Genomic DNA, 14,284 nt, shown 5'->3' with positions numbered 1-14,284 from the left:
GACAATTAGGAGGTCACGGTGAGAACCCGCTTCTGTGGAAGGCAACTCCAGAATGAGGGGCATAAACTTGATGTTAGAAATTGGATAGTTCAGTGGCAGTCAGGAAGCGCTCTTCACACAGATAGAAATGTCAATTCTTCACCCCACTCCCAGCCAAAAAAAACCGATAATCTTGGAGGGTTGTGAGTGAAATTTCTAAACCAAGATCATTAACAAGATTTTGAAGGATTGCAGACTTAAGATACAGGTCAACCAAATTCTAACTGAATGTTGGAACAGATTCCAGGGACATAGCAAGCTCCCCCTCTTCCAGTACTTGCATCTTTATATTAAAATGCTATCAGGTTACTGCATAGCAAGGTGATATTTTCCCACAGACGACAGGAGGTAGCAAAGTCAATTCTTACCTCCAGAGGATACAGGTATTTGAAATTGCTGTCTTGCTCAGAGGCTCTCTGTACAGCTCGGGCCAACTCAACAGCCCCTTGCCCTCCTTCGGCCCAGTGAGTACACTTCACAGCATCAAACGCACCCATCTCCTTGGCCAAGCTGCACACCAGCTCGAGCTCAGCCTCAGTGTCAGTTCTATAGAACAAGAAGGAACTGCTAGTAACACAGACACGGTTCAGATCAAAACACAAAATGATTAAGCAACAGAAATGTACACAGTACACAAGTACACAGAATGCTGGAGGAACTCAGAAGGTGTGGCAGCAACTGTGGAGAAAGAGACAGAGTTAATGTTTCAAATCCAGTGTGACACTTCTGCTGAAGTTCTGTGCTTGTTTCAGATTTCCACCAACCAGAGAATTTTGCTTTTATTATGAAGAATTTCTTCTCTCAGAGGATAGCAATTCTGTGGAAATCTTCACCAGCGACGGTTATTGAGGCTGGGTCATTAAGTATATTTACGACTGAGACAGATAGATTTTGAATTAAGAAGGGGAATCAAGCATTACAGGGAAAGGCAGGAATGTTCCAATGTCCAAAGATATGCAGGCTCAGTGGGGACTGGCCAGGGTAAATGCTGGTTTACAGAGATAGGGTGGGGATGCTCTTCAGAGGGTCAGTGCAAACTTGATGAGCCAAGTTGACTCTTTCTGCAATGTAGGGATTCTACGATTTTTCTGTCTTATGGTTATAGATGACTAAAATGCATGTCTGATCCCTGAAGCAGCAGTATACCAATGAATTCAACCTACAGAGTACAACACAGAGCAGCAGACAGACCTAAAGCATGCCTTACCTCTCACCTGGCTGATATACAGTAACTTAGAAACACAACACAGAGAAAGGCCCTTCGGCCCACCCCATCCTTGCTAGTCAAAAACAGCCACCTCACCATTCTAGATAATAAAATGTGAGGCTGGATGAACACAGCAGGCCAAGCAGCATCTCAGGAGCACAAAAGCTGACGTTTCGGGCATAGACCCTTCATCAGAGAGGGGGATGGGGTGAGGGTTCTGGAATAAATAGGGAGAGAGGGGGAGGCGGACCGAAGATGGAGAGAAAAGAAGATAGGTGGAGAGAGTTTAGGTGGGGAGGTAGGGAGGGGACAGGTCAGTCCAGGGAAGACGGACAGGTCAAGGAGGTGGGATGAGGTTAGTAGGTAGGAGATGGAGGTGCAGCTTGGGGTGGGAGGAAGGGATGAGTGAGAGGAAGAACAGGTTAGGGAGGCAGAGACAGGTTGGACTGGTTTTGGGATGCAGTGGGGGGAGGGGACGAACTGGGCTGGTTTAGGGATGCGGTGGGGAAGGGGAGATTTTGAAGCTGGTGAAGTCCACATTGATACCATTAGGCTGCAGGGTTCCCAAGCGGAATATGAGTTGCTGTTCCTGCAACCTTCGGGTGGCATCATTGTGGCACTGCAGGAGGCCCATGATGGACATGTCATCCAAAGAGATGGGAGGGGGAGTGGAAATGGTTGGCGACTGGGAGGTGCAGTTGTTTGTTGCGAACTGAGCGGAGGTGTTCTGCAAAGCGGTCCCCAAGCCTCTGCTTGGTTTCCCCAATGTAGAGGGAGCCACACCGTGTACAGTGGATGCAGTATACCACATTGGCAGATGTGCAGGTGAACCTCTGCTTAATGTGGAATGTCATCTTGGGACCTGGGATAGGGGTGAGGGAGGAGGTGTGGGGGCAAGTGTAGCATTTCCTGCGATGGCAGGGGAAGGTGCCGGGTGTGGTGGGGTTGGAGGGCAGTGTGGAGCGAACAAGGGAGTCACGGAGAGAGTGGTCTCTCCGGAAAGCAGACAAGGGTGGGGATGGAAAAATGTCTTGGGTGGTGGGGTCGGATTGTAGATGGCGGAAGTGTCGGAGGATGATGCATTGTATCCGGAGGTTGGTGGGGTGGTGTGTGAGAACGAGGGGGATCCTCTTTGGGCGGTTGTGGCGGGGGCGGGGTGTGAGGGATGTGTTGCGGGAAATACGGGAGACGCGGGAAATACGGGAGACGCGGTCAATGGCGTTCTCGATCACTGGGGGGGGGAAGTTGCGGCCCTTGAAGAACTTGGACATCTGGGATGTGCGGGAGTGGAATGTCTTATCATGGGAGCAGATGCGGCGGAGGCGGAAGAATTGGGAATAGGGGATGGAATTTTTGCAGGAGGGTGGGTGGGAGGAGGTGTATTCTAGGTAGCTGTGGGAGTCGGTGGGCTTGAAATGGACATCAGTTACAAGCTGGATGCCTGAGATGGAGACTGAGAGGTCCAGGAAGGTGAGGGATGTGCTGGAGATGGCCCAGGTGAACTGAAGGTTGGGGTGGAAGGTGTTGGTGAAGTGAATGAACTGTTCGAGCTCCTCTGGGGAGCAAGAGGTGGCGCCGATACAGTCATCAATGTAACGGAGGAAGAGGTGGGGTTTGGGGCCTGTGTAGGTGTGGAAAAGGGACTGTTCCACGTAACCTACAAAGAGGCAGGCATAGCTGGGGCCCATGCGGGTGCCCATGGCCACCCCCTTAGTCTGTAGGAAGTGGGCCAACCTGTCTCTGCCTCCCTAACCTGTTCTTCCTCTCAGCCATCCCTTCCTCCCACCCCAAGCCGCTCCCCCATCTCCCTACTAACCTCATCCCACCTCCTTGACCTGTCCGTCTTCCCTGGACTGATCTATCCCCTCCCTACCTCCACACCTATACCCTCTCCACCTATCTTCTTTTCTCTTCATCTTCGGTCCGCCTCCCCCTCTCTCCCTATTTATTCCAGAACCCTCACCCCATCCCCCTCTCTGATGAAGGGTCTAGGCCCGAAACGTCAGCTTTTGTGCTCCTGAGATGCTGCTTGGCCTGCTATGTTCATCCAGCCTCACATTTTATTATCTTGGATTCTCCAGCATCTGCAGTTCCCATTACCTCACCATTCTATCTCATTTTCCAGCTTATGGCCCAAACTTGTACACATTGGTCTCACAAGTGCACAGCTCAACACTTCTTCAACAGGATCAAAGTTTCCCTCTTTACCAGCCTGACAGGCAGGGAGTTCTAGATTCCCCACCATTGCTCCCTCACATCCCCTCTAAATTCCCTGCTCCTTAAATCAATGCCCCTGGTCATTGATCTCTCCATCAAGTGGAAAAGTTTCTTCCTGCCTACCCCATCAATGCCCCTCATAATTTTACACACTTCAATCGTGTTCCCTCAAAATCTCCTCTGCTCCAAAGGGAAACAACCCCAGTCTGTCCAATACACATATAAATAGATTCTTCTCTGCTGTTATCAGAACTTTCTATGGACCTCTCAAATATTAATTCCAAGCCCTCTCTCTGCACCTTCTCTGTGGCTGTAACACTGTGTTCTGCACTCTGTTCTGCTACCCTGATTCACTTTGTATGACATGATCTGCCTGCATAGTACGCAAAACAACACTTTCCACTATCTCTCGGCACATGTGACAACAATACATGAATCACTCAATCTCTTTTCATCATGATACCTTCCAGCCCAGGTAACATCCTGGTGAATCTCCCTCTGCACTAACTTCAGTGTTATCACATCCCTCCTCTAATGGGGATTCAGAACTGCACGCAATACCGTAGACAATGCTACGCAAATGATATAGGAGTATACAATTTCACATCCACTGAATCAGGCAAAGAGAATTGGGTTTTAATGTGTTAATGTGAAGTATAGTATTCCCTTTTGCATGGTAACTGAGGAAAGGTCACTCTGAAAACTCTGTTTTCTCCTCCACAGATGCTGCCAGACCAGCTGAACTTTTCCAGCAACTTTGTTTTTGTGCATAACTGGTTTGGTGTTGTGTTTGTCTAGCTTGCTGATCGAGGTCCAGAGCAAGTCTCAACTAGCCCCAATCCGCCCACCTCTGGCCTGTGACGTGCTGACTGCTTACTTGAAGGCGTTGACCGCCACCACCACCGAAACCCCAAACAGCTTTGCATTCTCGATCTGTTTACGGAGGTTACTGCAGCCCTTCTCCAACAAGTCCAGGTTCTGTGCAAAACCAAACAGAGAGGTCACAGTTCAGGTCAATTGTCAGCAAAGACAAAGCAAAGGACTGTAATGCGTAGCTCAAGCTGAAGTAGTGCAACCCACTACCAGGTTACTCAGAACATGATCGAGAGTGTATTTCTGAGCAGTTTTGTGGTTGTCGCTAATCTTGATCATCCGTAACTCTGGTTAAGGTTGAGAGCCTTGCATTTATTATTAGGCAGCACAGCAACAGCAGACGCTTAAGAATACTGAAACGCTTAAACTGATTCTCACTTCAAATGGTCACATTCCCTTTGTTTGGATCAAGAATCTCTAATTTGTTCAACATCATGAGTGCCACGGTGGCTCAGTGGTTAGCACTGCTGCCTCACAGCACCAGGAACCTAGGTGGGACTCCAGCCTCGGGCGACTGTCTGTGTCTGCGTGGGTTTCCTTTGGGTGCTCCGGTTTCCTCCCACAGTCCAGAGATGTGCCGGTTAGATGGGTTGTCCATAGTGACCAGGGATATGCAGGCAAGGTGGATTAGCCATCGGAAATGTAGGGTTGGGGGGTTTCTGGGTGGGATGATCTTTGGAGGCTTAGTTTGGACACAATTGGGCTGAATGGCCTGCTCCCACACTAGATGGATTCGATGGTTCAACCTAGACACAGAAAAACACATTCAATCAGAATTTACCTCTTCGATGTATTCCTTTGGTAGGGGAACACCTGCTGTGACCTGCAATAAAATTACACAAAACAATGTTAAAATCGACCTTACATTACCTTAAGTAAGTTTTGCAGTCAATGCAGTGATTTTATGAAGTGTAAACATTGATAAGTTGGGAAATATTAGCCATAACTCTGGTGAGAGTACCGTTGTTTCCTTTGGTGACTTAGTGGAATAGAATCCATTAAAGACATCAATACCTCCACTGTGCAGCATTCCCTTAGTACTGCACCAAAACCAACATTTGTGACTCACCTCCCTGGACAGAGACCTGAACTTACTGTCTGAGACGACAGCACCTTCGAGAGATAACTAATTCATGGGCACTGGTTAGCTCAATTGGTTGGACAGCTGGTTTGCAATGCAGAGTAACCACAACAGTGTGGGTTCAGTTCTGCTCTGACTGGCATTAAACAAACAAAGAACAAAGAAACCTACAGCACAGCAACAGGCCCTTCGGCCCCCCCAAGCCGCCGCCAATCAAGATCCTCTGTCTAAACCTGTCATCTATTTTCTAACGGTCTGTGTCCATTTGCTCCCTGCCCATCCATGTACCTGTCCAGATATATCTTAAAAGACGCTAACGTGTTGGCGTCTACCACCTCCGCTGGCAACGCGATCCAGGCACCCACCACCCTCTGTGTAAAGAACTTTCTCCCTTAAACTTTCCTCCTCTCACTTTGAACTCATGACCCCTAGTAATTGAGTCCCCCACTCTGGGAAAAAGCTTCTTGCTATCCACCCTGTCTGTACCCCTCGTGATTTTGTAGACCTCAATCAGGTCCCCCCTCAATCTCCGTCTTTCTAATGAAAATAATCCTAATCCACTCAACCTCTCTTCATAGCTAGCACCCTCCATACCAGGCAACATCCTGGTGAACCTCCTCTGCACCCTCTCCAAAGCATCCACATCCTTTTGGTAATGTGGCGACCAGAACTGTACACAGTACTCCAAATGTGGCCGAATCAAAGTCCTATACAACTGCAACATGACCTGCCAACTCTTGTACTCAATACCCCGTCCAATGAAGGAAAGCATGCCATGTGTCTTCTTGACCACCCTATTGACCTGCGCTGTCACCTTCAGGGAACAATGGACCTGAACACCCAGATCTCTCTGTTCATCAATTTTCCCTAGGACTTTTCCATGTACTGTATAGTTCGCCCTTAAACTTGATCTTCCAAAATGCATCACCTTGTATTTGCCCAGATTGAACTCCATCTGCCATTTATCTGCCCAATTCTCCAGTCTATCTATATTCTGCTGTAATCTCTGACAGTCCCCTTCACTATCTGCTACTCCACCAATCTTAGTGTCATCAGCAAACTTGCTGATCAGACCACCTACACCTTCCTCCAGATCATTTACATATATTACAAACAACAGTGGTCCCAGCACAGATCCCTGGAACACCACTTGTTACGGGTCTCCAATTTGAGAAACTCCCTTCCACTACTACCCTCTGTCTCCTGTAGCCCAGCCAGTTTTTTATCCATCTAGCTAGCACACCCTGGACCCCATGTGACTTCACTTTCTCCATCAGCCTGCCATGGGGAACCTTATCAAACGCATTACTGAAGTCCATGTATATGACATCTACAGCCTTTCCCTCATCAATCAGCTTTGTCTCGTCCTCAAAGCATGAAGGTCCCAGCTTCTCAGCCTTGCCTCAGTTTAAACTCACCACCAGCCGTCACTCCCTAATGAGAGAGTAGCCTTTGGTCCAATGGAATTCTGGTGACTAGCTTTATCTACTGAGCCAAGACTGACTGATCTATAAGCTCTAGTGAAATAGCTTTCTGAGGAAAGAAAAGACAGTTCGGACCTTAACCTCATGTCTTCACTGCTGATACAGTCACATTTGCAGGCTGCCGCACCTTGGGTATTCTTTAAATCCCAAGCTGGGCATTCAATTGTGCTGTTACATAGGTGATGGGGGCAATCACCTGCCCCTTCGTACCTCATCTGTAAAGGAAACTTTCATACACGCCTTTGTCACTAGCAGGCCTGACAATTCCACCACTCACCTGCCAATTTCTCGACACCCCACCCTGCTAACTTCAGTTTATCCAATCACTTGCTACCCTGCATCATGTCCCAGACTCACAGCACCCTGGTACTCACTGGCCTACACTGGCACCAGGTCCAGAAACACCTCGATATTAAAAATATTCAACCTTCAGTATGAATCTATCCATTGCCTCACCCCTCCCTCCTTCCTTCTGAGACCCCTTTTACCCAGCACTGCAATCATAGAATCCCTACAGTGTGGAAACAGGCCATTCAGCCCAACAAGTTAACACTGACCCTCAGAGCATCGCACCCAGATACAGCCCCCTATAGCCTACCTAATCTACACATCCCTGGGCACAATGGGCAATTTAGCATGGCCAATCCACCTAACCTGCATATCTCTGGGAGGAAACTGCGCCCCCAGATACCCCACTTCTTTGACATACTCATCTTGTGTACCCCATCACTTGGCACTGAAGACTACCTGCGGCACCTGTGCCAGGTTTCTCACTCTGATATTCCCTTGTTGAGCCCCTATGGCTCAGACCCTCCTTTATAAACCCCACATCGTGTGCTGTGGCATTCTGTGGACATTAGGTTGCACCCCAAAAGTTGGGGGCGAGTCAGTTATCCCATTAAACTACCTGGCCCTGCTCCCGCTTTCCAACTGAGGAGCTGAGCTGCAAAAACCACTCACCAACGTGAATTGGAAATGTATTGCTACTCCTCCACTGTCATTGGGTCAGAACCTTGGAAATCCCTCTCTAATAGCACTCCGGGCACACCCATCATTGCAACGGTTCAACAAGGCAGGCTGATAAGTGCCTAATCAAAGGTTATTAAGGGTTGGCAAAAAAAAATTGTCTTGCAGTGACTCGGCATCCCTTAAAAGAATACATTTATGGAATTGTGGAGCAGGCTGAAGGGGCCAAATGGCCTCCTCTTGCTCTGTGTTTGTATGTTGCTGGGCCAAAACTCACTGTCAGCTTCTCCAGGATAACTAGGATGAGCAATAATATACTGGCTTAGCCACAACCAAAGAATAAAAGATGACGCTTCATTCTGGGCTGCAGTACAGATATTCGCATCATCGCGAGGCTAAACGGCATGATTCTGCCCCGGAAGGGGATAGGTGTAATGGTCAATACGTCCAGTAACACTGACCATTTCCCTTATAATTTGACAACCTGCTTCAGTGCATCAGGTTCTGACCGGACCTCACAGGGTATACACGCAAAGGTTTTCCCTTGTGTAGAGTCTAGGACCAGACGGCATCATCTCAAAATAAAGGGGGCGCACATACATTTAAAAGATGAATAATTGCTGGAAAAACTCAGCAGGTCTGGCAGCATCTGTGGAGAGAAAAACAGAGTTAACGTTTCGAGTCTGACAACTCTTTTGAAAGGAAGAGTACAGGAGCAAAGAACAAAGGAACACAGAAAATTACAGCACAGGAACAGGCCCTTCGGCCCTCCAAGCCTGCGCCGGTCCAGATTCTCCATATAAACTTGTCACCTATTTTCTGAGGATCTGTATCCCTCTGCTCCCTGCCCATTCATGTATCTGTCTAGATACATCGTAAATGACGCTATCATGCCCGCCTCTACCACCTCCGCTGGCAACGCATTCCAGGCACCCACCACCCTCTCTGTAAAGAACTTTCCACGCATATCTCCCTTAAGCTTTCCTCCTCTCACTTTGAACTCATGACCCCTAGTAATTGAGTCCCCCACTCTGGGAAAAAGCTTCTTGCTATCCACCCTGTCTATACCCCTCATGATTTTGTAGACCTCAATCAGGTCCCCCCTCAATCTCCGTCTTTCTAAAGTAAATAATCCTAATCTACTCAATCTCTCTTCAAAGTTAGCGCCCTCCATACCAGGCAACATCCTGGTGAACCTCCTCTGCACCCTCTCCAAAGCATCCACATCCTTTTGGTAATGTGGCGACCAGAACGGTACGCAGTATTCCAAATGTGGCCGAACCAAAGTCCTATACAACTGCAACATGACCTGCCAACTCTTGTACTCAATACCCCACCCAATGAAGGAAAGCATGCCATATGCCTTCTTGACCACCCTATTGACCTGCGTTGCCACCTTCAGGGAACAATGGACCTGAACACCCAGATCTCTCCGTGCATCAATTTTCCCCAGGGCTTTTCCATTTACCATACAGTTCGCTCTTGAAATGGATTTTCCAACATGTATCATCTCACAATTGCCTGGATCGAACTCCATGTGCCATTTCTCTGCCCAACTCTCCAGTCTATCTATATTCTGCTGTAATCTCTGACAGTCCCCTTCACTATCTGCTACTCCACCAATCTTAGTGTCATCTGCAAACTTGCTGATCAGACAATCTATACCTTCCTCCAGATCATTTACATATATCACAAACAACAGTGGTCCCAGCACAGATCCCTGTGCAACACCACTGGTCACAGGTCTCCATTTTGAGAAACTCCCTTCCACTATAACTCTCTGTCTCCTGTTGCCCAGTCAGTTCTCTATGCATCGAGCTAGTACACCCTGGACCCCATGCGACTTCACTTTCTCCATCAGCCTATGGGGAAACTTCTCAAACACCTTACTGAAGTCCACATATATGACATCTACAGACCCTCCCTCATCTATCAACTTTGTCACTTCCTGAAAGAATTCTATCAAGTTGGTAGACATGACCTTCCCTGTACAAAACCATGCTGCCTATCACTAATAAGCCCATTTTCTTCCAAATGTAAATAGATGCTCCCCCTCAGTATCTTCTCCAGCAGCTTCCCCATCAATGACGTCAGGCTCACCGGTCTATAATTACCCAGACTATCCTTGCTACCCTTCTTAAACAAGGGGACAACATTAGCAAATCTCCAGTCCTCCGGGACCTGACCCATGCTCACGGATGCTGCAAAGATATCTGTTAAGGCCCCAGCTATTTCCTCTCTCACTTCCCTCGGTAATCTGGGATAGATCCCATCCAAACCTGGGGACATCTGCACCCTAATGCCTTTTAGTATACCCCACACTTAACCGCCTCCTTATGCTGACTTGGCCTAGGGTAATCAAACATCTATCCCTAACCTTAACATCAGTCATGTCCCTCTCCTCTGCAAACTACTCATTAAGAATCGCACTCATTTTCTCTGACTGCTCGCATAACTTCCCTCCCTTGACCTTAAGTGGGTCAATCCTTTCTCTAGTTACCCTTTTGCTCCTTATGTGCAAAGAAAAGGCTTTGGGATTTTCCTCAACCCTGTTTGCTAAAGATATTTCATGACCCCTTTTAGCCCTCTTAATTCCTCATTTCAGATTGGTCCTACTTTCCCGATATTCTTCCAAAGCTTCATCTGTTTTCAGTCACCTAGACCTTAAGTATGCTTCCTTTCTCCTCTTTGCAAGTTTCACAATTTCAGCTGTCATCCATGGTTCCCTAATCTTGCCCTTTCTATCCCTCATTTTCACAGGGACATGTCTGACCTGCACTCTAATCAAACTCTCTTTAAAAGCCTCCACATATCAAATGTGGATTTACCCTCAAACAGCTGCTCCCAATCCACATTTCCCAGCTCCCGTTGAATTTTGCTACAGTTGGCCTTCCCCCAATTTAGCGCTCCTCCTTTAGGACCACTCTCGTTTTTGTCCAGGAGCATTGTAAAACTTACGGAATTGTGATCACTATTCCCAAAGTAATCCCTGACTGAAACATCAACCACTTGGCTGGGCTCATTCCCCAACACCAGGTCCAGTATGGCCCCTTCCTGAGTTGGACTATTTACATACTGCTCTAGAAAACCCTCCTGGATGCTCCTTACAAATTCTGCTCCATCTAAACCCTTAACACTAAGTGAATCCCAGTCAATGTTGGGAAAATTAAAATCTCCCATCACCTTCACCCTGTTGCTCCTACACTTTTCCATTATCTGTTCACATATTTGTACCTCTATCTCACACTTGCTGTTGGGAGGCCTGTAGTACAGCCCCAACATTGTTACTGCATCCTTCCTATTTCTGAGTTCTACCCAAATTGCCTCACTGCTCGAGTCCTCCATAATGCTCTCCTTCAGTACAGCTGTGATATCCTCTTTGACCAGTAATACAACTCCTCCACCCCTTTAACCTCCCTCACTATCCTGCCTGAAGCATCTGTATCCTGAGATATTTAGTTGCCAATCTTGCCCTTCCCTTAACTAAGTCTCAGTAACAGCAATAACAACTTACTCCCAGGTACTAATCCAAGCCCTAAGCTCATCTGCCTTATCTACTACACTTCCCACATTAAAACAAATGTGCCTCAGACCACCTGTCCCTTTGTGTTCATCATCTGCTCTCTGCCAACTCTTCCCCTTAGTCACACTGACTTTATTATCTAGCTTCTTACAGGCTTTAGTCACTACCTCCTGTCTACGAACCTCCTCATTTGGTTCCCACCCCTCTGCCACATTAGTTTAAACCCTCCCCAACAGCATTAGCAAAAGCACCCCCCAAGGACATTGGTTCCAGTCCTGCCCAGGTGTAGACCGTCCGATTTGTAATGGTCCCACCTTCCCCAGAACCAGTCCCAATGTCCCAAAAATCTGAACCTCTTCCTCCTGCACAATCTCTCAAGCCACTCATTCATCCTGGCTATTCTTTCATTTCTGCACTGACTAGCATGTGGCACTGAGCAATCCTGAGATTATTACCGCTGAGGTCCTACTTTTTAACTTGGCTCCTAACTCCCTAGATTCTGCTTGTAGGACCTCGTCCCGTTTATTACCTATATCATAGGTGCCTATATGCACCATGACAGCTGGCTGTTCACCGTCCCCCATCAGAATGTCCTGCAGTCGATCTGAGACATCCCTGACCTGTGCACCTGTGGTCTCGTTTTTGACTACAGGGCCGCCTATCTAATCCCCTTACAATCGAATCCCTTATGACTATAGCCCTTCCACTCTTTTTTCCCTGCCCTTCTGTATAGCAGAGCCAACCATGGTGCCTGGCTACTGCTGCCTTCCCCTGGTGAGGCATCTCCCTCAATAGTATCCAAAACGGTATACCTGTTTTGGAGGGAGATGACTGTAGGGGACACTTGCACTGCCTTCCTGCTTTTTCTTCTGCCGTTTGGTCACCCATTCCCTTTCTGCCTCAGCGATCCTAATCTGCGGTGTGCAAAATTTGATCATTGGGCAATGGCCGATATGTTAGATTTCCAGAATCCACAGTTCTTAGTTTTATTTACAGGAGGAATAATTTATTTGTTGAGTATATTCAAGGCTGAGATAGACACATTGTTAATCTGGAAGGGAATCAAAGATTTTGGGAAAAGGCAGGGAAGTGGAGCTGAGGATTATTAGATCAGCCATGACCTCATTGTACCATGGAACAGCCTTGAGGGGCTGAAGGGTCTAATTCTGTTCCCATGTCTTATCATTCTACATGAAGAAGGAGCTGAGTGAACACGTCTCCTTGGCCTTACCGTTGGGCCACCCCCGTGCATTTTCAGGGCCCTCACCGTAGCAACCAGCACGACCACATGGGGACACAGTCCCGAGTACCTACACTTAATGTTGAAGAACTTCTCCATCCCAATGTCTGCTCCAAATCCAGCCTCCGTCACTGCATTAAAACAGAATGAAGAATTAAACTGGTGAGAAACATGTTGGCTGAAACAGTAATGGCAAGGCAATTATTCAAAGTCATACAGCGGTACAGTGTGGAAACAGGCCCTTCAGTCCAACTTGGCCAAGCTGGCCAGAAACCCTAAATTAATCAAATCCCATTTGCCAGTGTTTTGTTCATATTCCTTTAAATCCTTTCTATTCATATATACATCCAGATGCCTTTAAAATGTTGTAATTTTCCTCATGTCCACCACTTCCTTTGGCAGCTCATTCCATACATGCACCACCCTCTGTGTGAAAAAGTTGTCCCTCAGATCCCTTTTAATTCTTACCCCTCTCACCTTAAACATATGCCCTCCAGTTTTGGACTACCCTAACCCAGGGAAAAGAGCTGGTCTATTTACCCTATCCATGCCCCTCATGATTTTATAAACCTCGATAAGGTCACCCCTCAGCCCCTGATGCTCCAGGGAAAATAGTCCCAGCCTATTCAGCCCCTCCCTGTAGTTCAAACCCTCTGATCCTGGCTACATCACTGTAAATTTTTTCTGAACCCTTTCAAGTTTCACATCATTTGGGAACTAATGAACAAATATCAGGTGTGATAAGTTTTGCTTACTGCCGAGAATGGGACAGCAAACAGCAGTGCAGCAATATCGGTTTCTTGCCACTAAGTGGAGCCAGTTGAATGCTGGACTGACTGTCTGGAATTGCAATGATTGTGCGGTGTGCAACTGACTGTTCTATGCCTGCATTTGAGCGTGGCTGGTTTAACTCTCTATAAACTAATGTCAGGGAAAGGCAAAGTACATGGTCAACTCCTGTCTCCCTAGTGACAGAACTAGACCTGTACAGAACCAGTATGGAGCCCTTCAGCCCTACTGTTCCACACTGCAGCCTCCTCTCAGCCTGACTCCACCTCACGTTATTCACACAATTATTGAATGTTAAAGTACAGGAGGGAGCCTTTTGACCCATCATGTCCATACTGGCTCCTGAAAGAGCTATGCTGCCAGTCTCATTCTCCAGCCCTACCTCTGTAACCCTCAAACATCAATGCTTTCAAATGTGTTGAAGCTCCACCCCCCAACCCAGAGCGGGAGACTGAATTACTAAGGATCACAACTTCAAGGTGAGAGTGGAAAAGTTTATGGGAGATATGCATGGAAAGTTCTTTACGCAGAGGGTGGTGGGTGCCTGGAACATGTTGCCAGTGGAGATGGTAGAGACTGGCACGATAGCATCATTTAAGATGTATCTAGACAGATACATGAATGGGCAGGGAGCAGAGGGGTATAGATCCTTGGAAAATAGGCAACAGGTTTAGATAGAGGATTCAGATCGGCATAGGCTTGGAGGGCCGAAGGGCCTGTTCCTGTGCTGTAATTTTCTTTGTCCTTGTTCTAGTTCCCTGTTGCTTTCTTTGGGGTAGCACCTTTGCAGATTTGCCAACCAATCAGCACCCCTTTTCTCTGCAATTGAAATTTTGTTTGAAATTTGGCATTCTTGCATTTATCC

At 47.4% G+C, this 14,284-nt stretch overlaps 1 protein-coding gene across 3 annotated transcripts in view; it reads right to left on the bottom strand.

The window, feature by feature from the left end:
• The window catches only part of mthfd1b (methylenetetrahydrofolate dehydrogenase (NADP+ dependent) 1b), a 99,561-nt gene that overhangs the window by 13,953 nt on the left and 71,324 nt on the right, over positions 1-14,284 (bottom strand). For all 3 annotated transcript variants that reach the window (XM_059648917.1, XM_059648918.1, XM_059648916.1), the window contains exons 21-24: positions 12,622-12,761; positions 5,118-5,159; positions 4,341-4,441; positions 408-585 (exon numbers count right to left, since the gene is read on the bottom strand). In XM_059648917.1, the coding sequence (XP_059504900.1) occupies positions 408-585; positions 4,341-4,441; positions 5,118-5,159; positions 12,622-12,761 (461 nt within the window). The remainder of the gene's footprint in view (positions 1-407; positions 586-4,340; positions 4,442-5,117; positions 5,160-12,621; positions 12,762-14,284) is intronic.

The sequence above is a fragment of the Stegostoma tigrinum genome, chromosome 10 (genome assembly GCF_030684315.1).
Source record: "Stegostoma tigrinum isolate sSteTig4 chromosome 10, sSteTig4.hap1, whole genome shotgun sequence".
NCBI lineage: Eukaryota > Metazoa > Chordata > Chondrichthyes > Orectolobiformes > Stegostomatidae > Stegostoma > Stegostoma tigrinum.
The sequence above is the reverse complement of the archived record's forward strand: the minus strand, read 5'-3'. Positions and strand labels throughout refer to the sequence as shown.